This window comes from Vanellus vanellus (assembly GCF_965231255.1).
Source record: "Vanellus vanellus genome assembly, chromosome: 7".
In the NCBI taxonomy this organism is placed as follows: Eukaryota; Metazoa; Chordata; class Aves; order Charadriiformes; family Charadriidae; genus Vanellus; species Vanellus vanellus.
Window position 1 is genome coordinate 10142692 of NC_138912.1, and position 23722 is coordinate 10166413.

The window sequence follows — 23722 nt, forward strand, 5'->3', positions numbered from 1 at the left end:
CAAAGCAAAACGATGGAGGGATATTTACCAGAAATGCAAAGCACGCTAGAGCCAGTCAATACATCGGGTGATGCCTCTTCCAGGTCCCAAGATGACGAGAAGTCTGATAAAGTACCTGAAATGAAGGACTGCTCAAGCATCAGTCATGCTGGAGGTGATGCTGGTATCTTGGAAAGGGAATCAAGGTTGTTGCCCTCGGACCAGGATTCGACAGTTATTGGCATAAGCAACAATGGGGCCGTGGCAGAAAGGAAGGAGCAGCAGTGTGGAGGGGCGGACTGCTGTACCAATACCTGTTCTGAAAGAAAGGTAGAAGGCTCCACAAAACCAGAACATATATCTAGTGAAGAATTTGAACAACAGGATTCAAAAACTAATCAGACAGAACAATCATTAATGGAAATACTACAGGAGCTAAGGGAGGAGTCTGACTTTGTGAAAAAACCCAGCGATAAAATCTATTCAGAAAGCCTTTATGACACAGACTGCACAAAGAAGCTTATTTCCACAATACACCAGACTTCCTCACAGGAGGATTTGCTAAAAGAAATAGAGTCTGAACTCTTATCTACGGATTTTTCAAAGGACCGAAAATTCCCAAATGGTGTGCGGAAGGGTGAACATGCCTTGGCTGTGTTTGAAAAATGTGTGCAAGATAAGTACCTGGAGCAAGAACAAACTATAAAACAGTGAGTATTTGAGTATGCTCATCGCAATTGGATGTGTGTACTGAACAATTTTGCTTGTATTTTGTGTGCAACAGCTTGCAACATTTTGGTACGAAAGTAGTCGTCTCTGAGTTGTTGTAAGGACAGTTAATGAGCTTTTTTAAATTATGTTCTTTAAGCGAGGAATTATTTTTACTTGTGGTATGTACTTATAGATAAAAATGTGTGCTTAGATCTCTGAATTCTTGTGGAATTTGGCAGTAACTGAATAGCCAACTGTTCAGTTGAATAGCCTGCCAATGTCTAGAATTACTTAAATACTGTAAAAGTAATGGTGATGTAAAATTAGTCCAGGATTCATTCAGTCCATATATGTCTTTGGAGAAATGAACCTTTGTACTTGCTAACTGCTGCTATGTGCGTTTCATTTATGAGTTTGAAATTGCTTTTTTCTTTTTCAAGTAGTATTGTCTCCTGTCATGATCCAGCAAAGTTGCTAATCAGGCGAGAGCTATTCTTTGAGATGGAAATGTTATATATAGATAAACTACTGTTTTACCATGTTTTATAGGAGGGTGTTTGAAATGCATAGCTTCTAAACTTTGCTGTAATAAACCAGGCTTAATAGTTCTACCAGGCAGTACACCATGTGAAGAATATTATATTCATGAAAAGCCAGTTCCTTGCTTGATTTCTTGATTCCCCACTTGGTGTTTCGTATTCTGTTGCCATGAATGTTTTTTGCTAACAAAATGTAGCCTCTAACTTCAGATTTATTCCTGCTTGCAGAGCTCGAAATGAGTGTCCTACTTTTCATGTAAGGCACTCTGATAACATGGTGTGGGATGACATCAAAGGGAGGGAAAAACAGGCAGAGGGAGAAGAGGTGCCCAAGAGCAGATTAGGGAAGGTATTTTCTTGCACCTCACCAGTTAACCTCTGACAGAAATCATAAATGTGAGGAAACTCAGTTGATGACAGGAAAGCTTGGGAATGCATAGTTAGACATTGGGTAATTACAGGGGAGGAGCAGTGGGAATCTGAAGTGGTGGGTGTATAGATGGTTGTAATTCCAGAAGATGGTAAGTGAACAAGTTATCTCAGTACTCAAAGGCAGGTGTTTTCAGCCATGGACCAATTACTTTTAGAGACAAATGTTTATATAAATATATGTATATATTATGTATACACACAAAATTCTTTCTGTAAACGTGTCTTCAGTCTCTCTTTTTGCTGGCTGCTATCCCAGCTGCACCCCTCTGACTCTCAGGGGACTTGCCTCAAGAGTGTAAAACTTCTGCGAAACATTTTATGTTTGGTCCAAGGGGCATTCTGAGTTGGGTAAATTTTGTCCCTTGATTTATGATCAGCAGAATTTCTTGTAACATTGCTCTGGAAATAGCCCAGTTGTCTCCTGTGGTCAGATCTAAGATATAACGGTGAGCATCAATTGTATGGATTAAGAATTTGTAATCCTGGAATATTCATTAATAGATTAAAAAACAGTGCAGAAGTGTTAAACTCTCTTTAACTGATGGTTTTGAATTCCTTGTAACTTAGAAGGCTGGCTTGTTTAGACACTTATTTATTTGTTTCAGGGAGCTAAAGATGAAAGTGTATATGTAAAAGGTTATTTAAATATCTTGTTCAGGTAAGTGCATGTGTCCCACAAACTTAGGCAATTAGTAGCCCAAAATATCCATTATCTAACTGTAGTCTTCAAACATTTAAATGCATTTGAGGCTCTGTTTATTCAACAGTTCTAACAATGTAACTTCTGAGTTTTAGGTATAACTTTCTTCTATTGCAGTGCTAGAAGGTCAAACTAAATATGTGTCAGCTTCAACTCAGGCTTCAAACAGCTGCGTTGCAAAGGAACAAAGTATTGCTAAAATTTGAACTTTATAAGGCATGGATACTGTTGAAGTTACTTACTTACTTAGTACTTAGAAAATCAAGGTTCCATTTCTTACCAGGTTGTGAACTTAAAGGGCTACTCTGAGCCATTTGTGTACATGAAATGAGTACAGTACCTGTGTTTTCAGACATTTGACTGCTGGAGCTATCTGTCTGGAAGTTACTTGTCTTACAAGTATCTTAAAATTGTTAACATTTACAGTTTTGTAGTTGCATGGAAGTAACAAATGTCTCACTTCATCATGAACAGTAGCAACCCCTAAATGCTGGAAACAAGCAATTTGCTTACAAGGAAGGTGCTGCTTGCTGATGTGGAGTTAAGTTTCATGTGCACAACGTGCTTCTGTTTTTGTTTTTGTAAGGCTTTTGTGGATTTCATTAGTGTTTCTGGATGTAACTCCCAACAAAATTTGCAGATCAAAGAGGAAAAAACATATGTCTCAAAATTAAAAACAAACAAAAAACACCAGTACTGAAGTATTTTGCACCTAATTGCATTTTTTTCTTTACAGATTGATAAAAGAAAATAAAAAACACCAAGAACTGATTTTGGAAATTTGCTCAGAAAAGGACAACTTAAAAGATGAATTGAAAAAACGAACAGAAACTGAAAAGCAGCACCTCAACATTATTAAACAGGTACAGATAATAAAACAGAAGTGCTGGTTAGTATCTCACCCCTATACAATGCCGCTGTTTAAGAAGATGTTCTTGGTAGCATAGAGGAGAAGGAAGGAATGCCTGTGCTTATTATCCTAAGCATTTCAAGGGGATAAATCTGTTCTTCCAGTCCAAGAAATAAACTACTGCATCTGCTATAAAAAGTGGATGGGTGTGTAGTTACAGTTGTAAATGTTAACAATATATGGAACATGTATAAAGAGTAAAGCATATCCACTATGGTCTCGCACATCGTTTTGGTGTTACCAGTTACTATATACAGGCATTTCCCCAGTGAATTGTTAGAACCGTGACAAGCCAAAGAGGAACATAGAGTGTGCATTGGTGTAGGCTGGTTTTAGTGTGGGAAGAAAAGGTATCACATCAGGTTGTCTGTAACGAAGTTATCTGCTAATGTTCCTACAGTTGGTTGGCTTAGCTTTATGAACTGATTGCAGCTTAGAAATCTGACAAGAGATGGCATTTAAATTACTAATTTCTGTTTGTCAGAGTACTGGTGATACTACCCCATTTGTTAGGTTTCTCTGCTAATGTCTGCATCACACAGAAATCTGTTCTCAAAGCAGTGAGTCAGGCTTGTGGTGTTCCAGAGGAACGTATTGATGTAGGTAGAAACTTTGGCAACTTTTGAAGAATCTTTGAAAATCCATGATGTGATTGAAAATGGAATTTAAAAGTCTTATTTTGAAGCTACAAATTGGAATTGCATATGCCTGAACAAATCAGTATGAGCAGCTTACTTTCTTGTCTGTATTTCAACAATAACACTGTATGATTTCATGAAGCTATTGTATGCAGCAATTGCTTTACCCCATTTTGAAAAAAAGTATTTGTGAGGGAGTTTCTTTTGCTTTCTGGGCAGATAAGAAAGATCTGTGATATCACATGTTTGCAAGTGATTTCAGAAAATACTATAATACTATATAAAATACTATAAAAATAAGTTTGGAGTGTAATACTTTTATATTGCAGTTGAATAGCACCTGCAGTTGAAACTAAGATTACATTGCAGTGAAACACTTGAGGTTTTTCATTTGTGATATGAATGTTTTAACGTTAGGATTTCTAAACTAGTGTTTTCTGGTAGCTTTCAAGTCAATGGAAGCTTGGCTGCACTCGCAACCGCAACCAAACTGTACGTGCCTGCTTGTATGTGTAAAACTTTTATTTCAGATGGGCAATGATTCATTTGCAAAGCTGAAAAGGGTGTGATCAATTCATTGTGTGGTAACAGGATCATTTTAGATTGTTCTTGCCTTTTGTGTAGCAGTTTGGAATTGCACAAAAACGTAAGATACTGACCCTGAGATTTTGTACTTTTTACACCCTGCCCACCTCCCCAAAACCAAACAGAACTAACCTTGGTGAACTGGCTTTCCTCTGGAACTAGAGGATAGTCATTGAGGCACAATTCAAACAACCTTTGGGTAGCATTACAGATTACGTAGCCGCCACTTGCTCTTGTGCTGCTTCTTTTATCGAACTTGCATGACTGCAGTGAACACACTCTGGGAAGTGTTCCAGTTGAACATTGGTAATTATTCTTCAGTGGGACCAGGTCTCTGACTTGGTTCACTGGGTGGCTAAAAAAAGTGCCAGCACAATGACTAAGCACCTCTTTATTTGCCGAGTTATTTTTCAATGAATTAATTCCCAGTCCAGTTCAGTATGGATGCATGACTGCTTTGCTGGCATGGTGGAGGATATGGCACAGGGAAAGCAACAAAAGGGTGGGAGGTTAAGCAACTTCAGAGAGCAGCCAGCTCTGCCTTGGCATCTCAGCATTTGGTGTAAATCCAATGTTTTGTGTAGGAAATTAGTGTGTGTTTAGTTTTACTTGAATTGATGCATCTGCAGTCTTACTGAAGATGAGAATTGACATCTTTCATGCTTGTACTGTAATGCAGAGCTAGATGTTGATATGGATAGTTGCAGCTTGACAAGTGTAAAATACAGGTAAATATCTGTTGAAGCATGTAATTTTGTGTGAAATGTTCCTGCCTGTACAAAACATGATCAAAGTCTTATTTTCCCTATAATTATATCATAATGTTGTCTTTTAGCTGGAAGCAAGAATGGAAGAGCTTAATAAAGAAGTGAAAGCTGGTAAAGACAAACTTTTAACTCAAGATGCAGCAGCCAAAAATGCTATTCAGCAGTTGCACAAAGAGATGGCCTTTCGAATGGAACAGGTAATATGGAAAATCTTTAATTATTGAACATCTGAACAAACTTGGTTCTTGTAGGAAACACGTGGTCTAGGTTGTTAGATCACTAGGTAAGGCATAATTTTCCAAAATTGGAACCTCTAGCATGTGATTATATATGTATTTTTGATAACTGGCATCAGTGAATTTCTAAATAGCTGTTGACATTCTAGAGTGCCTGGTAACTTTTTAATGTGTATGTTTATATATGAGGAATTCGGGCCTTAAGGAAATCTCATTTTCCTTGCCTGCAAGCTGATCTTGGCTCGAAAGGAGGTAAAAGCTGGCAGTGGCTTTTTTCAGACAGGCTATCACAAAATTAATGTTTTTCTCAACTCCAGCACAAAGCTCCTACTTTGTCTCATGTATTACTGACAGCTTGAGATGATTTATTTTTTCCTTCTTAATATCTTATTTTGCCAAGTATTGTATGAGTTCTAAAGCTCTGTGTCTTAACAAATTCTGCTTCAAATGAAAAGAAGAATTAGTGCTGGGGTGGGGAGAATCTGTGAAAATAAGCCATCTGAAAAATAAGCCACTGGGTAATGATTGTGTAGTTGGCAAGTGGACGAGGGAAGAGAGAGGACTGGTACCAGATGTTTGCAAAATTGTTTTGTTACTAGAACTTACCAAATACACTTCTTTCCTTCTGAAACAACAAATAATATTTCAAATTATTAATACGTTGGTAACTCATTTGGTTGATAACTCATTTGAGAAGTTTAGCTGTGAAGCTGCAGCTGCTTAGATATATATTCACTGTTAGAAGTATGAGTAATTCCAGTAATTAAGTGGAATCTAATGTTAGTCTTCACAAAACTGGAGCTTTTGAGCCCTACTTTATTATGCTACTATACTGCAACACTGAAAATATTCAGTAGTGTCTTATGAAAACTAATTATGAAATACAAGATCGATTCATTCTATTTTAATATTTTTCAAGGCAAACAAGAAATGTGAGGAAGCACGCCACGAAAAGGAAACAATGGTTATGAAATACGTCCGAGGGGAGAAGGAGTCGCTTGACCTCCGAAAGGAAAAGGAGATACTTGAGAGACGAGTGAGAGATGCAAACAAAGAAATTGAAAAGCATACTAATAAAATCAAACAGCTTTCTCAGGAAAAAGGAAGATTGCACCAGCTCTATGAAACTAAGGTACTCTTAAGTATTGCTGTATGACTGGAGTGAATGATTAAAAGCACTATCAGAACAACCTTATCACTTGTTTGCTATTGTACTTGGTGAAAGAAACCTGTTTTCATTTGGTCTTGCTGTATAGCTGTGAAAACCCCTGTCCTTCAAGGGAAAGTCATATTTTTGAAGTTCCTTTTAATATTTCCCTGAATATTAGTTTGTGAAACATTAGGGTTTGTTGTTTGGTTGTTTGGTGTTTTTTTTTTTTTTTTTTGACAAAATTGAAAAGACTGCCTGGATTTTGAGGCAATTTCTAGCTTGTTTGGGTTGTTGTTTGGATTTATTTTTCTTAAGGCTGTAATGGCATTAAATTATTGCAGTCTTTTTTGCTATTTTTCTGTGTTTTCACTCTGTATTTTCTGTTTTGTACTACTAAAAATTGCTGATAAAGCAATAGGATTTTTCAGGCCCAATTCCAAAAATTTGCCATTCTTTTTTAGAAGCCAGTAAGAGATTCCCCCCAGCCTCTTAGATTATCCAGATCTTTTTGTATTGTGCTTCACAGCTGTGCTTCACAATTCTATTTCATGTGAAAGATGCAAAAATTGATAAATTAATATTGTTCAGACTTTTATTCAGGCCTCTTCTAAGCTATTGTACATTGCACAGTTGACAGGATAGGGAGGATCAGAAAAATACATCTTAAAGTCCTAAAAATTATGCTTCTGAAACAAAAAATCACCTCAGTGTCCTCTCTCACATGAGGGAGCACTTGTATTTCATGACTTCAGGTTTCCTAAACAAAACTTGACTTCCTAACTCCTGAGGATTACACTAGAGCCTTACGGGAATTGTACTGCCCTCATATGATGCTGCTTTAAACTTTTTTGGTAAGATGAACACAGTTTGGAAATTTGGCTTAATGCAGTGGTTTGTGGATAGGGGTATAGAAGGTTATGCCAGCAATGTGCTTCTGTTAACTTCCTTTCTTGGCACTGGCTTACAGGTTAGTGATCTGACTTGGATATGTTTTGCTGTCGGTGCGCACACTAGTCTGCACCTGTATAGTTGGTAATACCATTCCATTGGTGTCACAATTTTTGTCTGTAGCCTGGTATAATATCATAGAGTCATAGAATGGTTTAGGTTGGAAGGGACCTTAAAGATCATCTAGTTCCAACCCCCCTGCCATGGGAAAGGACACCTCTCACTAGACCTGGTTGCTCAAAGCCCTATCTAACCTGGCCTGGAACACTTCCAAGGATATAGAACATCCCTGGAATATGGACTATATGACCTTTGAACACTTTGAACCTGTGTTTCTTCATCCTTTTGCCAGAACAGAAGAGAGGACTGTGGAGCTTACCCAGGAGGTAGTTATTTTAGATCAGAACTCTAGACTGTGCTTTGCCTTTTAGCAGATCTGTAACATTAATGTATATTAACAGTAGTGCAGTCTCACCTTGCTATTCAAACCAAAACGCTGATGTTTTTTTCACTGGATTATGTGCTAAAGCGTTATTGAGCACTCTCGATTCTGTGCATGCTTTTGCAAAATTCAGACATCAAAGAAAAAACCTGTGCATTTGACACTTGAGAAGGAGTCTTGTTGTAGAAGCACTGGGTGATTTAAGTCCATAAAATAAAATCTATGAAATCTTCTCAGGATGGTGAAGCCACTCGACTCAACAGAGAAATAGAAAAATTGAAAGAAGAAATCAATTCTCATGTTATCAAAGTAAAATGGGCTCAGAACAAACTGAAAACAGAAATGGATTCACATAAGGTTAGTGAAGTGGTACGGGTGCCACAACATGAAAATACAATCGGAGGAATGTAGTTACTATACTGCTTAGTCTTTATATAGTAATAAAATCTGTTTCTAAAGTTTTTTTTATTTAATTTGAACATCTGCAGCTAAAGTCAGAATAGTGCTCTTAAAGATATTGATACTGAAATGGAAATGTTGAAAGGATGTGAGGGGAGGATGTATGGGGACGATTCTGTTTAATCTGGTAATCAACTTTTAATTTGTTTTGTATGAATTAACTGTTGTCTTAGTTCAGTTTTTATGTGCTAGATTTAAATCTATCATCTGAAAATATGCATGGCACATAATCAAGATGTCCTTTTGTTGTGCTTTCAGTGTTGGAACAAACAAAAATGCATAAAGTGATAGTTGAGAAAAATAATGGAAAGAAACACATGCTGGGCATACTTTGTTGTTGATTCTCTCCAGACTAAAATAGGAAATAGGAAATGTTTTTCCTAGATTAAGTTAGATAAATAGGTTTAACCCATTATTTATTATTGGTTTTGTAGGAAACCAAAGAACGCCTCAAAGATGCAATGACAAAATTAACTGAAGCAAAAGAAGAAGCAGACCAGATAAGGAAAAACTGTCAAGAAATGATAAAAACCTATCAAGTAGGCACATTTGATCAGGAGGTGAAATTAGTGTCGTCTTTTTCCTCCCTTTCTATCTTAAGCTATAGCAGGGAAGAATTACCTTGTGTGAGCTACAAGGCTGAGATGCCTAGTCGCTGATTTCTTTACTTGGACAGTTGTTAAATAAAAGGGAACATGTTTGTCTTGATTGGCATGCAGTGTGGGGGTCCTTCTTGGCATGTTCAAAATTATTAGATACGTACCTACAGGAAGGAGGCTCAGTGATGTGAAAAGCTGTATGCTTATAAAACCAGGAAAGGGAACATAAAATTCTAAATCTGTACTTACATATCTTCAATCCTTTTAGGAGTCAGAAGAAATTAAATCAAATGAATTGGATGCAAAGCTCCGAGTAACTAAAGGAGAACTAGAGAAACAAATTCAGGAGAAGTCTGATCACCTGGAGGTAAATATGTGGTGTGTGGAGTAAACACAGTTGGCAACTTAGTAGTTAAGAATGCCATGAGTTTTTAATTTTGAGAATCTTCCTTTAAGCTGCTTACAATTTTTGCTGAACATTTTTCTTTTTTGCCTAATATTACAGCCCAGGTGTCTGCCTCCAGCCCTGCTTATTGGAGGATATTTTTAGCTATTACCTTGCACGCACTTTTCAAAATCAAAGTTATGAGAAAAGGATGATGTAATGAGGACAAAATAACTGCTCTTTCATTTATAAACATGAACGTTGCTATAATTTAGACCACAAACTTAGATGATACGCAGGCCTTTCTTTGACCAGTATTTTGCCAAGCTATGTGGCAGGGAGAGACGGGGAACAGCCTCTGTTCTGTGTAGCTATTTGCTAGCCCAAAAGCTAAATTCTCTAATGATTTAGTACCTGCTTACAGCTCTAATGTGCAATGCCATTTTCAGAGTTTACCAAGTGTCAGTTTGTCTAGAACTTTCCCCAGGGCCTGTTGTGGCATAGAGTTGTCCACCTAAAACCGGAGTGTATAATCTCACTTTTGTTCTTGGTTCTTCTCAGAATAAAGAAGCATTTAGATTTTACTTTGGTTTTTTTGAGGAAGTAAAACAGACCTTTAGGGTACCTGTTCTGCCTCAAGCCCTCTCAGCTGGCCTGCATTGGCCTAGATGTTTTTTTGACATCCCAGGAGATGCCACTGCCCGTTTAGATTTCTGAAGGAGCTTCTCACTCTTTAAAAAGGTGCATCATGCAAAAATAAAAGAACTGGAAGACTTGAAGAGGACATTTAAAGAAGGCATGGATGAGCTTCGAACACTGAGAACAAAGGTAACATGTTCTGCGTTGGATTGCAGTGGGGCTAAAGGTGTAGTTTTGGAACTAGACTAGACTGTATTCAATCTGTTAATTGTATTTTTACTTTCAGAATAAACTGTGATTAGAGACTGGCTGGCTGGCGTGACTAGAAGGGATACGTAACTGTGACTCTGGGTAGCCTTTCTTAGGGAGTATTAGTTGATCCATAGTACAGCAGTGTTTTGTTTCGTGGTATGCACCTCGTTTGACTGAAACATTGTGAGAAAAATTTTAGTAAACATCTTGTAAATTTAGTAACTTTGGAAAATGAAAAATACTTGTAAACTTTTCCTACCCATGAAGCTAGTTTTGTAGAGGTCATACATGTGACCTCTGATAAGGAGTATATGCTCTCCATAACTTCTGAACAGTTCATAGATTAGCGTGCCAGTCCCTTTATCCAGAGCAGGGGTTTAGCTCAATAGGACCTTAGAAAAAGGGAGGAAGACATAATAAGGGGTTGGCTTGGTAACTGGGGAAAGACTATGTCCTGGATCCTGGTCCATTAGATTGATAAGCTTGAGTGTCTGGACAAAACTAATGCTAGTTACAGTTGTTTAATTTGGGGTTTTTTGCACTTTTTGTCTGTTTATTTTTTTGACTGTATTTGATCTGAAATATTTGGGTTATTGTTCTTTGCTCCTTGGAATCACCAAAAAATAACATATGAGCTTTGTTCAACAATCTAGACATTTGATCAGAATAATTAGCTCTGAAGTTTGGGAGAATAATTATTTTCTGATTTTTTTTTTTTTTTTTTTTTCCTATTTAGGTAAAGTGTCTAGAGGATGAACGTTTAAGAACAGAAGATGAGTTATCCAAGTATAAAGAAATCATTAATAGACAGAAAACAGAAATTCAGAATTTGCTGGACAAAGTCAAAACTGTAGATCGTCTGCAGGATCAACATCAGAGGTACAGCTATGCACTTTGAGGAATGATTTAAAAGATTAACTGGGATGTGGAAAAGTGATATTTTTTTAAAAATTGAAATTATTGATGCTTTAAATGTATTGTAATTTCAAGAATCCCTGTCCTAATTTAAGTGTTTTTCTAATTTAAATCAGTATTCTTAGCGCTGGAGACAACTGTGGTGGCCTCTTATAAGATATAGGGTTTGAGACGGATAAGTCTAATTCTTACATCTTTCATTATTACAGTAAGAAGTGCTTGCTTTCTGGCGTACTCTGTAGGAAGTTTTATCTCCTAGGTGTCTCCCCAGTGCTTGTTTCACTGAAAGACTGGGGAAAAGCAACTGAATTGGAAAGATAGATTGCTTCAAAATTTTGATAGATGAATGAGAGTATTTAACAAAAACAATTTTATATATTTGACAGGTGCTATATTCAAATAGTAGGGAGCACTTATATTTCTAATGGACCGGAATTCATTCTGCTGTGTCAAAGTTTTCTCATTTAAGACTATGAGGGAAATAATCTCGGAGAACAGTTGGGTTTGTGGACACTTCGGAGTGTCTGAGTGTAGTCATGTTGCTCTATGGTACATATGGACTAGAATACACAAATACTATACATTAATTCTAATGGTGTTGCATAAATAGAGATAGACAAATGTCAGATAAGCAGAACTACCCATGTGTCCCTCCTGTGCTTTTAAAGAGCTCTTATTTATCATTGAAAAGTATTTCAGTGATTATATGCCTTCCTCGGGGTTTAGAGAATGAAGCATTTTCAATTTGCTGTGTGCTGGTCAGCTGTATTGGCACTGTCATCAGCCTTTCTAGGGAAACTGTCCTCTGTCAGAGACAACCAAAGCTTACGCTTCAATCAATAACAGTTATTTTTCACTTGGGATCTTGCCAAATGAATTAAAATGTCTGTGATCACAGTGTGAAACTACAAATGTGTTTTTCCAGTTATCTTTTCCTCTCAGTAATTGAGACATGCTTAAATATCTGTTTCTCGTTCTTGTTCAATTTGGATCAAATTTTTATTTAAGTATTCTTCCCATACCACACTTTTTATCCCTATATCAAGTTTCATATTGTCTTTTACTTCTCTGCCTTTAACATGTTTCCAATACTCCTTAGAATGTTTGATAAACTTCTGGAATCTCAACCAGAAATTTAAAACTTGGACCAGTAAAGTCCCATTATCATTATGAAAGAGAAATCTTGGAATCTTGACCTCTGTTTTTCCTATTGTGTAGAATAAATAAAATTACTGCCTTTCATTTTCTTGGAAGCAAATGGAAGGAATTTCATCTTAATTCACACAAAATCTTACCTCTTTTCTTGATGAGAAAAGAATAGAGGCGGCAGGTTTCTTTAGCCTATGGAAGAGAAGATGGAAGGGAGACAACCTTAAATGTAAAGAAGGCTATTATAAAGGGAATGTTCAGCTATCCTTGTTCACTGGAGGAAGAATAAAAATAGTTTTGCAGGAAATATTATTTTAGGTTGACTACTGGGAAGAAGTTTATGGCTGAGCTGGATACTGATAACCTCCAGTGTTGCCTGGTCTCCTTCATTGGAGAACTTTAAGGATAAGTTAGAGATCTCTTCTAGGATGGTCTAAACATTTAATTTTGGCTGGTTCAACCCTGACTGTTAACTAGAGATTTCTCTTGTCATAATGAAACAACATATTTGGAAACGTAAAATATAGGCACAGCGTTCTGGCATAGGTATTTAGATGGGAGCTATAGGTGAGCTATTTTGCAGCATAAATGGCTGGGAAAAAATCAGTGCTGTAGTTGTTCAGTTTGAAGTCTTCTGAAAGGTGGAATTAAGCTAAAAATGACTGTAAAGGCAGGGTGCAATACATTTGATGTTGTCGTTTGGTAGTGCAATGCTTGCTAACTTATGCTGTCATTAACCACATGAATTCGTTTTGGTAGTTCTAGTAGAATTCAGTTACTTAGTTTTACAAAATAATAGTTCATTTTCAGAAGAATTATTAATGATTTGGATTGTCTGAGCCTCATCTCCGTTTGAAGAAACGTGTTGATATGGGGTTGTTGGTTTAAAGTGAATTGACCCTCCTGGTAATTACACTGTCTGAGAGGGGATTAAATATGTGCCCTTACTTTGTGTAACTTTAATTTTATTTTTAAATTTGAGTATACACACTCCCTGTGAGAAAGAGGTGAGGGTTTTTATGCTGAGGTTGGAAGGTAAGGTTTTAGAAAGGTGTAAGAAATCCTATGATTGAAGAACTACTGAAATAACATTGCAAGAGCAAATGAGAGAACATTTTTAGCCTGCAACTTTCTTAACAGCTATTTAGCTTTGGAATTAACGTCAATCACTTTCTCTGAAATGCTGATCATAATTAAAGACATGGCCTTTCTCACTCAAATGGTTTGCAAGCGATAGATCAAAAGTCTCCTAATGTGAGTGCTTCAGTAGCAACAAGAACTTGTTGTTTTAGAAGTTTGGGGGAGGGATAGTAGAGTAAGACCGGTCCTTAGAATTAGAGCTGCACCGGGTGGATGTTTCAGAAGTCACTATTCTGCTCTCCTGGAGAAGCTCAGAACTGGACTATTTCCCCATCTTTTAAAGACAAGTCCTCTTACAGAATGACCACCTTTGTTGGATTTACAGACCTTCCTCATATCTACAATATCTGTTCTTGAGGGTTTTGTTTATACGCTATATTGAAGCTTATGAAGTTGAATAGAGAGAGATGGTCTTCCTTGAGGAAGCTAATCTGCCTGTCCTTCTGAGGGATACAGATACCTGTCACTTTAGCACTACAACGTGTCATGAAATGGAATCTGTAAACTCCCTTGGCATTTAAAACCATCCAGTGACTAACAGATGCCCCAGGGTCATTAGTTGTTTGTCTGCCTTATTTGGTCTTGACCTGGATGCTTTTATTTCAATAAGGTTTCATATCTTTAAGCTCACATTATCCCTAATAATACAAATTTGTTTTGACAGAGATGAACAAGAAATCAGTGCTTTAAAGGAAGAAGTAGATGGTTTCAATTCTCTGATTGCTGATCTTCAGAAGGACATTGAAGGTAGTCGGAAAAGAGAATCTGAGCTATTGATTTTCACTGAAAAATTAACCAGTAAGAATGCCCAGCTTCAGTCTGAAAACAATTCCTTACAGAGCCAGTTGGATAAGCTTTCTTACAGCGAAAGAGAGCTGCAGAATCAGCTGGAATGCGTTCAACAGGCTAAAGATGATCTGGTGAGTACAGTGTGCAGCTTGTTTATTGCGCTAGTAAAATGTCTGATACCGATAAAGATGTGGCACATGAATTTCACCGTATGTCTTTACTTACCTGACCACAATTTCTCGTTGAGTTTGCCAGTTTCGTGGAATGATAGCACTGGGATAAGTACATCTCATGTTTCTAAGGGGAAAGAAATCATAAGGCACACTGCACAGGAATGCTCTTTCTGTCTTTCTGGAAGTACAGAGTTGTTCTCTGTGCAGCTGTCATTGAGACAATCAAAAAGTTGCAATTTGTCTGAAATATATTACTGTAAACTGTTTCTTAGGTCCTGTTTGTACTATGAGACAAATGTAATTTTGAACAAACTTAGTGTGTCATGGAATGTAATGTGACTGCACTGTACAGCTCTGCATGGCTCTGTACTGTATCATGTAGATGGGCACAGTTCAGGAGTCTTAATGCAGCATTGCACTGTGCTGCATATTCATTTGTGGTGGTAGTGTTTGGCCCAAATAATAAATGTAAAATGTGAATTAATTCTCAGATGAAAAGTTGAAGTCCAGAGTTAGGGCTGTTGAGCATACAGTACGGTTAGGCTGGAATTTTTTTGTATATGACTGAAAAGAAACCTACAATTTCAGGCCACCAAGTTGCAGAAGGAGGAGGATCAGCGAAAGCTAGAGGTTGAGACACTACAGGCTCAGCTAGCTTCAGAGCAGAAAGAATTAACAGCACTGAAGACCCATGTGGATGAACTGAAAGATGAACTGGCTACGCAGAAGCGCAAGCATGCAGCAAACTTGAAAGACCTCACAAAACAACTTCAGCTAGGTAGAAATAATTTTCAGATATTTTAAGCCCCATCTGTAAGCCCCTTGACGGTGTCTGGTAGAGACTAGGGTCCTGTCTGTGCATGCACACTGTTTGAGTGTAGCCCTTCAAGCTCTCTTGACCCTAAAGACTGAGAGTGAGTGAGCAGGCTAGATCTTGGGGGAACAGCGCCTTAGTGTCAATTTTCAGTCTTAAATACAACTTTTGAAATGGGCTTAGATGTAAAATGAAAGATTTATTTTGAAAGAGCTTGTTTTTTGTTGTCATGTCTGTGACTACTGAAATGTCACTGTGGGTACATACGGATCCTGGTCTGTGTAGGAGTGTAGTCAAAAGCTGCTAGAAGTTTCCTAGTTGCTGACTGTATCAGTAAGTGCTGGTGACAGATATTTTCTAGTATATTAAAGAGAGCACTTCGGTTTTTAAAGATGAATATGGAAAGGCTGATGACTAATTTTGTCCTCAAATGGAAATCATTAAACACCCAATAATGCATGTGCTCTGAATGCAAATAGATCTGAATATAATCAAATCTGTTTGAAATGTATTTGAAAGAAGAGATCCTGTTGGCATTGTGCAAGACAAGTTCCATGTCTCTCTTTGTATATATATGAACAGCTGTGCACTTTCCCTCTTGATCACTACTGAATGAGTGGTGCTTCTGGCACAAGTACTACACTCAGCTCCCAATAGTGATATAGTTATGCGATACTGAAACACAGTTGTCATTCAGTCATTCAGTAGTTACTTACATGGCAGTCATAATCAAAAGTAAAATAAAATTTAAGTCTCATGGTTCCCAGTTAATCCTATGTATGACATTACCCTCTTCAACTAGCAACTGCTGCAGAGTGTAAGGATCTTGGTGGACGTTGCATCCAGGTGTTTCATAGTTGGAGGCAGGGAGAGGAGGGGGGCTGTTTTGGTTTTGGGTTTTTTTCCCCTCCTAAGATTTTTTTAGTTGCTACCATTATCTTTCAATTGTCAAGCCATGTTAAATTAATGCAGGTCAGAGAGGATTGGAGTTTTTGTTTGTTGTGTAACACTCTGATTTTGGGTTTTTAATCTGCTGTTGGTAACCATCATTTTATTATACTTTTTAGCGCGGAGGAAATTGGATCAGATGGAAAATGGTAATTATGACAAAGAAGTCAGCAGCATGGGGAGCCGTTCCAGTTCATCAGGTAATATAGCACATAGCAGGGCTGCCAAAACAATCCTTCGATCTTAATAAGGTTGTTATGGTGTGTTGTCGTGAGCCTTGCTCTTTCTGTGGTTTGTGCATATGCAGTGTGTGGGCAGCCTCCCATTAAAGCTGACAAAATAGCCTTTAAGCACCAAAATGCACTTGGCTGAATGCAGTTGTAGGTGCTTATTCTTATTATGAGATTAAAATTTAATGTTTATAATGTTTATATATTTGGGGTTTTTTTAAATGCCTACCTTTTTTATTTTCTTGCTTTTATGTTTGGAGGAAGCATGGAGGATTCCAGTTTATAGAGGACCCTCTTAAATGCCGCCAGAGGCAAAACAGAAATGAGCAATGGCTTCCAACCTTGTTTAATTGCATTATTGACAGTTGCAGCTGTGTAAATGATAAATCAATTAGCATGTTTAGAGGCATCAGTGTATTTGTGTAAAATTCATTACTTTCTGTCCAGTTAGAAGCAAAATGGTTATCTTTAGCACTGAAAACATCTGTTTTCTTCCTCGATGTCTTTGGGTTTTAAGTTGGGTTAGTTCTGTCAGTGTCCTGTAGTCTCACTATATGAGGGAGATAAATACTTACAAAGAAGAATAGAAAGAAAAAATATTTCAAGCTCTAAGTGACCAGTGTTGTTGAGTGTTTATACATAGGGCTTTTGTCACTCTGTACACAGTTATAGTGTTGTAATTTTAGTGGACTCCAAAACAGATACGTTTAAAATCAGCTCAGTCTTGTACAAAGTAATATTAATGAATATGAAGGTACTTACGGAGGAATAAGCATTACTGAAGCAAGCACACTTATGCTAAAGGAACTATGCCCGTGCTAGGGGACTACAGTGTTGTTTTGTCATGTATCATTTAAATGGTATGAGGATTGTTTATATAAAATATAAGGGAAACTGACATTCCGAAGAAAATATCCTAAGCTACTGAAAAGTAATGAATGCATGCACTTGCACTAGTGGAGATGTTTTACCTGGTGTGAAAGCAAAGGAGAGCTTTTACAAATATGGATGTATTGACAGGGTCCCTTAATGCGCGCAGCAGCAATGAAGATCGGTCACCTGAGAATACTGGATCTTCAGTAGCTGTGGATAGCTTCCCAGAGGTGGACAAGTCTGTCTTGGTTGAAAGAATACTAAGGCTACAGAAGGCACATGCTCGAAAAAATGAAAAGATGGAGTTTATGGAGGACCACATTAAACAACTGGTGGAGGAAATCAGGAAAAAAACAAAGTATGTTCCAAGTTCTGTTCATACAGTTTTTCAGTGTTGAACTGGTGCACTAGACAAGTATTCTGGATTTTATGTAAGACAAGTAATTGCCTAAATGGAAATATTTAAAACAGTAAAAATACTGTAGTGACAGTGGATCTCAAAGGTATGATTAGTGTTGGGGTTTTTTTCTCCTTATCTTTCCCCAGCAGTTATAGTAATTGCTGAGTTGTTTACTACTGAAATTTTTCAGGAGGAATAGAATAGTGCAAGTGGGGGTTTTGGTAGCAAAATGGTCAACAGGTGGCTGGTTTGAGGTGGACTGCTGCCACTGGCTAACAGAAGTGTCCATTCTCTCCGTGTGCTTAAAAGGTGCTGATTGCAAGTGCTTGTTTTGGAAGGAGAATCTGTGTAATTCCAGACGATGGTCTGGCATGCACATCAAACAAACAGTGTATCTGAGCCACAGGTGGTCAGTATTTAACGTGTCAGAGAAGATTCCATGTACATGGAAATCTCATCTTACGGGATGTCTGAAACTTCAGTTAGGAAGGGAAGAAATTGTGGTGCATGCCTTCCTCTGGAAAGTACAATTGTCTGTTTAATATAGTCCTTGCTTAACGAGCCTATGCATTTATGCCCATCTGGTACCATTTCATAAAACATGATCACAGCTTGTGAAGACTCTTGAGCAGAGACTTTGTAATTTTTGTCTTATCTGTAGAAAGCTTAAGATTCCCTGTCTGGAGTCTTTCAACAAAGATAAGCAGAGAGGCATTTTTTAAGTACCGTTTTTGCTCCAGTAGCAATGTTACTTTATCAAAATATTTCCAAATATCTAAGCCTTGTGCATTGTAGTGACTCAGTTTACCAGCATCTCCTATAGCACTTGTGGTATCTCAGGTTTTCCTCTGACCTAGAAATTGCAGGAGTTGATTTTTACTGCCTCTTCAGTAAGACTTGAAAATAAAATTATTTTTATGCCTGGAGTCTGAAGTTACTTCTGTCTGACTTTTCACTGCCTTGTAATGCTATGATGCTTTTTAATTTTTTCACCCCAGAATTATTCAAAGTTACATTTTGCGGGAAGAAGCTGGAACACTATCGTCAGAGGCCTCCGACTTCAACAAAGTACACTTGAGTAGACGGGGCGGGATTATGGCATCTCTGTATACATCTCATCCTGCAGATACTGGTCTCACGTTGGAACTCTCCTTAGAGATAAACAGGAAGCTGCAGGCTGTGTTAGAAGATACATTACTGAAAAATATCACATTGAAAGTGAGTAGCGATGCCAGTTCTTCAACACGTTCTTGTGGTTCTGAGATACTGCCTTCAAAGAGATGCATGCTGTTAAAAGGAGGAGGCTTTTCAGAAGTCAACTCATTGAGAATCGGTGACGCTGATAGCATTGGGTTAATCAAAGAGTTCTGTAACATGATTCGTGCCGAACCTCTGTTTTGGGACCCTCGTATGCTGCGCTAAGGGGCTGCTGCTTGAAATAAATCCTGGGCTACGTGCATTCAGCAGGGAAGAGTCTCTCTGTGCTCTTCCTCAGTCATGAGGAGCCAGGGGCATGGGCTGTATGTGCCTGGCCCTGTCCCAGCAGCTGGGCACCCTGGTGAGCTATTGGGGCAGCATGTCTGCTATACAGAAGGGTGGCAGGCTGGAAAATGTTGTGCAGGCTGCCAGCTGGACTGCAGTGTTCTGCAGAAGTTGGAAATCTCTTCCTGTAATTATGATTCCCCTTGAACGCTATACTTGCTAGACAGCCTGTAGAATATTAGTAACTGCAAAAAAAAGACTTGCTGAGAGCTTTGCATCCTTTATTGAAGTGAGCTTGGTTTTCTCCAACTGTCTAATCATTTGCGCTTGTTCTGGATACTTGAAAGTATCAACCTGCTGACATAAACAGTAATTTTAACTTATTAGTGCATTTTGTGCTGATTGAGTCATTTTCCTTGTATAACTTACCCTTTCCTTTTTTTTTCCCCCCTCAAAGGAAAACCTTCAAACTCTAGGAACAGAAATAGAACGGCTTATTAAACACAAGCATGAACTGGAACAGAAAATAAAGCAGACATAACTAAAACTTTTATGGAATAACCATCATGAAGATGCAGAAAAGGCAGGTGCTACAGACCACTGTTTTTTACATTTTTTCTGAAATTTGATTGCCTGCCAGCACAAGCGTCTGGTATTTTGCGTATACAGCCTTTAACCGTACAGGCTTACTCATGTGAGAGATCTACAGGGTTTGGCATCAGCAGGGTTCTGTCTACCCAATACCAGCCTGAGGTGTTGCTGAATTTTGTTACACACTACATTTAGATGAAACTTTTATTTGAAATGACATACAGATGCTTTGCAGTGCATACTATGTTTTGAGTGAGTTGCAGTGAGATTTTTATTTCTGCACTGTATAATTAATCAGTCTCTTAATGATGGAGCTTGAAAAAATAAAACCAATTATGTCTAAGTTGCTGTTGAACATATCCAGTCTTACTGAGCTTTAAGGGCTTTCAGATATTATTACCTTTCTTGCATATTATTTCTGATATTTAGATTGATTAAGCATTTTTGACATATGCATGGAAAAATGCTTTGTCATAAAATTTTGGGGTTTAAGTGGTGGCCATGATATTGCATATTTTTGGCTTTCGATTAACACTCAAATAGTCAGTTTCTTTATTCAAAAGCAGTGAAACAACAGTAAAACTAAAGGATTAAGAAACTTTATGATTCAGTTTTTGGGTGTGTGTAATCGAAACAAATGTCAATTCAACAAATCCTGTAAACCCATGATCTTTAGATACATGGATCTAAAGAAGTCTGATACCAGATAATTGGTTAATAAAGTTCTCTGTCCTTCTGCATAACTAACAGCATTAAAAAAGTAGGAGTTTTAACTGCCCGTTGTTACATATGTACAGGTAGACATTGTGATTGCATCTGTTTTCGAAGACAAATGGAAGCTAGCTACATTTTCTCATTAACTGCTAAACCAGCCAGTGAAATTAATGATAACAAACAGGAAATATATCTAAATGGGATTTTAATCTATTGATTGGACTGTGAAACCGGTACAGAAATCTGTATGGGTCCTTAATTTTATTGTTGTAAAGAATTAGTTGGTCGAAACAGCATGAAATGAGAACTGTTTCTTAGTCCTTCGGTGGCTGAGAGGGTGATGGAGGAAGAGTATCAAGGTGCCAAGATTCTGGTTAGTCACAATGTCCTGAAATATCTCTATTCCAGCAGTGTAAATGCATAGATTTCTGTATTTATTGCGTTTTGACCAAAATGAATTGACCAGATCAGTGTAAGTGTATAGTTTGGATTTTTATCAAATACTTGAACTTCCTATTATCATGAAAAAAGATTCAATGTACATTTACAATAGCAATGCTTTGGCTATTTTAATTAGAAAGGATACTTGAGGGGGGAGAGGCAGGAATTTATCTTACTGCAGGCAGCATTTGCATCATACACAAAACAAGGGGCCCAAATCCAGCAGCACACAGGAGGGTAATTTGTCAAAGCATCTAGGTTACTTAGGGGGCGCACTCCATTTTCAGGTGCCACTGAGTCACTTGAGCTTTGTAATGAACCAAATTGAGCAAAAGGGCCTGATTTGGTTTGAGTAGTTTGATTCAAGACAGTGACACTTCCTTTTTACTTTAAAGATAGGCATCTCTGAAAATCCTTGTGGGATCAAGACCTGGTTTGTGGTCCAGAGAGCTCCAAGAGTCTTGGATGGCAGGTCTCTCCAGTGTCAAAGGTTTAAGTATTTCTTTAGCAAGGGAAGGTGGAAACAAATTATTTAAAACCTGACCGAGCATTGTAGAAACTGTGAGCCTTTAATCTGTGTGGGTTTTTATACATATATTTTTCTAATTCCTGAGAGCAATGGTTATCTGAAGTGTTAGGCAATTTGGACCAGTCCAGTCATGGGATTACCTCTGCTTTATTGTTAAGTGATGTGAAGAGGGAAATACCTGGCTCTGCTGAAACAGATTTGTCACCAGCTTCCAGGAAGTGAATGGGCGGTTGTTCATGACTGAACTAGACATTCTGCTGAAAGAATTTAGAACAATTTGCATGTCAAAACATAGCTTAGCTCTTGTATGTTTGTGTTTTCATGCTTTAACGTACCAGGTCTCTGGATATTTTCAGGCATTCAGCTGAATGACTCCAGTATTTTAGATACCATGTTAATATTGTAATCATTTAATGTACGTTCTCCAGGTGTACAATGTGAATGAAGGAGAGGTGTGGTGCAGATGGAATAAGTGCAATGACATTGTGGAAATTCTTCCTTCTTTTTGGCATGCTTGTTTCTCCTTTTAAGTTATTTGAGAAACCTAGTTAGCTGTCTTCCTGCCCTGCTGGAAATGCTGCTTCCTCTCTGTAGCACTAGTAACTTCTCAGTCTTTTTTTTTTTTCTCGGTTATGGAGACACACAAGGCAGCCAAAATGTCACATTGTTTATTGTGCACGGTATTTTCATGGACCAAAGTCATTTTCTACAGGCGTTACTTTAAACATACCTCTTAGAGGTGGAAATTTCTAGGTTGCGCATCGGCAAACAACACTCTATCCAGTAAGCTGAATACATGACAGGGTCAGCCAGCAACTTTGCTTAATGATGTTGCTCATTCCTGAGAGGCAGAGCTGTATTAGCCATAAAAACATTGCTGGCAAGCCACCTGCCTGTTGTTTCCATGGGGTAGATTGTCAGGAGCGTAATATTGTTGGCGTACATAACAAGAACGCTTCTGTGAAAAGCTGTTTCTGTGGGGTGGCTCACACAGGTGAGCACCAGCGGGTGCAGAGTGGGTGCAGGGCTTGCGTAACAGTCACATTTCAGTTACCCTTGTTTTGGAAACTTTTTATGTTATGAACCTGAGACTGAAAACTGTCCTCAGATAAACTGAATTTTAGAGATAAACTCAGTTTGAAGGCAGCCTGGAGCAGTTAGCTACATACCTGTCACTGAAATTCAGTGTCCATTAGACAGGTAATTGCCACAGGCTGCTTTTGAAAATGCCCGGCTTATAGCTAGTTGTGTCCTACAGGCTTAAACATCTGTTTCTTAAATACTCAGGGTGCTCTTTTAATTCAAACGTCGCACATCCAGATGTTGTTAGAGGCCCTACAGGAAAGCTGCCTATGCTTTTCCACGCTCTGTAAAATCCAGCAGTTGTTGTCTAAAGCCAGACCCTCTGAACTGAAGAATACCATTTTATGCTCTAGAAATCGCTGGCTTTCTGCCACGTAGACTTGTGCAATATTTTTAATTTCAGTCTCCAGAAAAGAGTGGAGATTGATTTGTTCCTCAGATAATGTTTTCATCATCTTCACTTGTTGCTGGCAACACCTGCAGTATCTCCAGCTACTAAAACTGAAGTTACTCTCTTGAAATATTTTTCATTACAATATTTTGGTTCATAACTAAAAATTAAATAAAATAAAAAAAAAAATCAGATCTCTGGCTTCCACTGAATCGAGTGTAAAGCTGAGTGCCCACATGCTGTAGAGACCCGAATCTAGGAGGGGGTTCAGGGAACGAGGCCCCTTTCCAGTGGTCCTTCGCCCTTCCCGCTGTCGATGGAAACAACCGTGATGGTAAATGTCAGCAGTAGGTGGCACTAGAAATCAGATTTACCGTGTCTCCACACCGACCTGAAACCTGTGGAAGGGCAGACGGCTGCGTTGCGGAGGGAGCTGAGTGGTATTTGGAACTTTTCCGAGCTGGTTGGGGGGCTTCCTATCCATTTTCGTGTTCTAACTGAAATTATGTTGAATCTTCCAATATATGTGTGTTCCTTGTCTGAATATACACAGAATGTCTATTGATTTAATTTTGTAGATAACGGTTTCTGTATAAAGTTTTTGAAGATACCGCTATACATTATGTATATATTGTACTTTGAAATAATAAACATACAAATGTGTGACAGTCTGGTTTGGGTCTGTGTTT

At 38.0% G+C, this 23722-nt stretch overlaps 1 protein-coding gene across 2 annotated transcripts; it reads left to right on the forward strand.

Moving 5' to 3' along the window:
* On the forward strand, window positions 1-23685 carry CCDC186 (coiled-coil domain containing 186). 2 transcript variants are annotated; one of them, XM_082486565.1, is made up of 15 exons: window positions 1-689; window positions 3098-3224; window positions 5330-5458; window positions 6417-6629; window positions 8275-8394; window positions 8931-9056; window positions 9364-9462; window positions 10222-10308; window positions 11108-11250; window positions 14240-14495; window positions 15126-15315; window positions 16419-16499; window positions 17550-17760; window positions 18801-19020; window positions 19742-23685. In XM_082486565.1, exons 1-15 carry the CDS (start codon window positions 13-15, stop codon window positions 19823-19825), a joined length of 2763 nt encoding a protein of 920 aa, XP_082342691.1. In that variant the 5' UTR covers window positions 1-12; the 3' UTR covers window positions 19826-23685. The 2 variants fall into 2 exon arrangements, with proteins under 2 accessions (XP_082342691.1, XP_082342692.1); XM_082486566.1 differs by having other exon boundaries at window positions 8931-9035.
* Window positions 23686-23722: the final 37 nt, after the last annotated feature.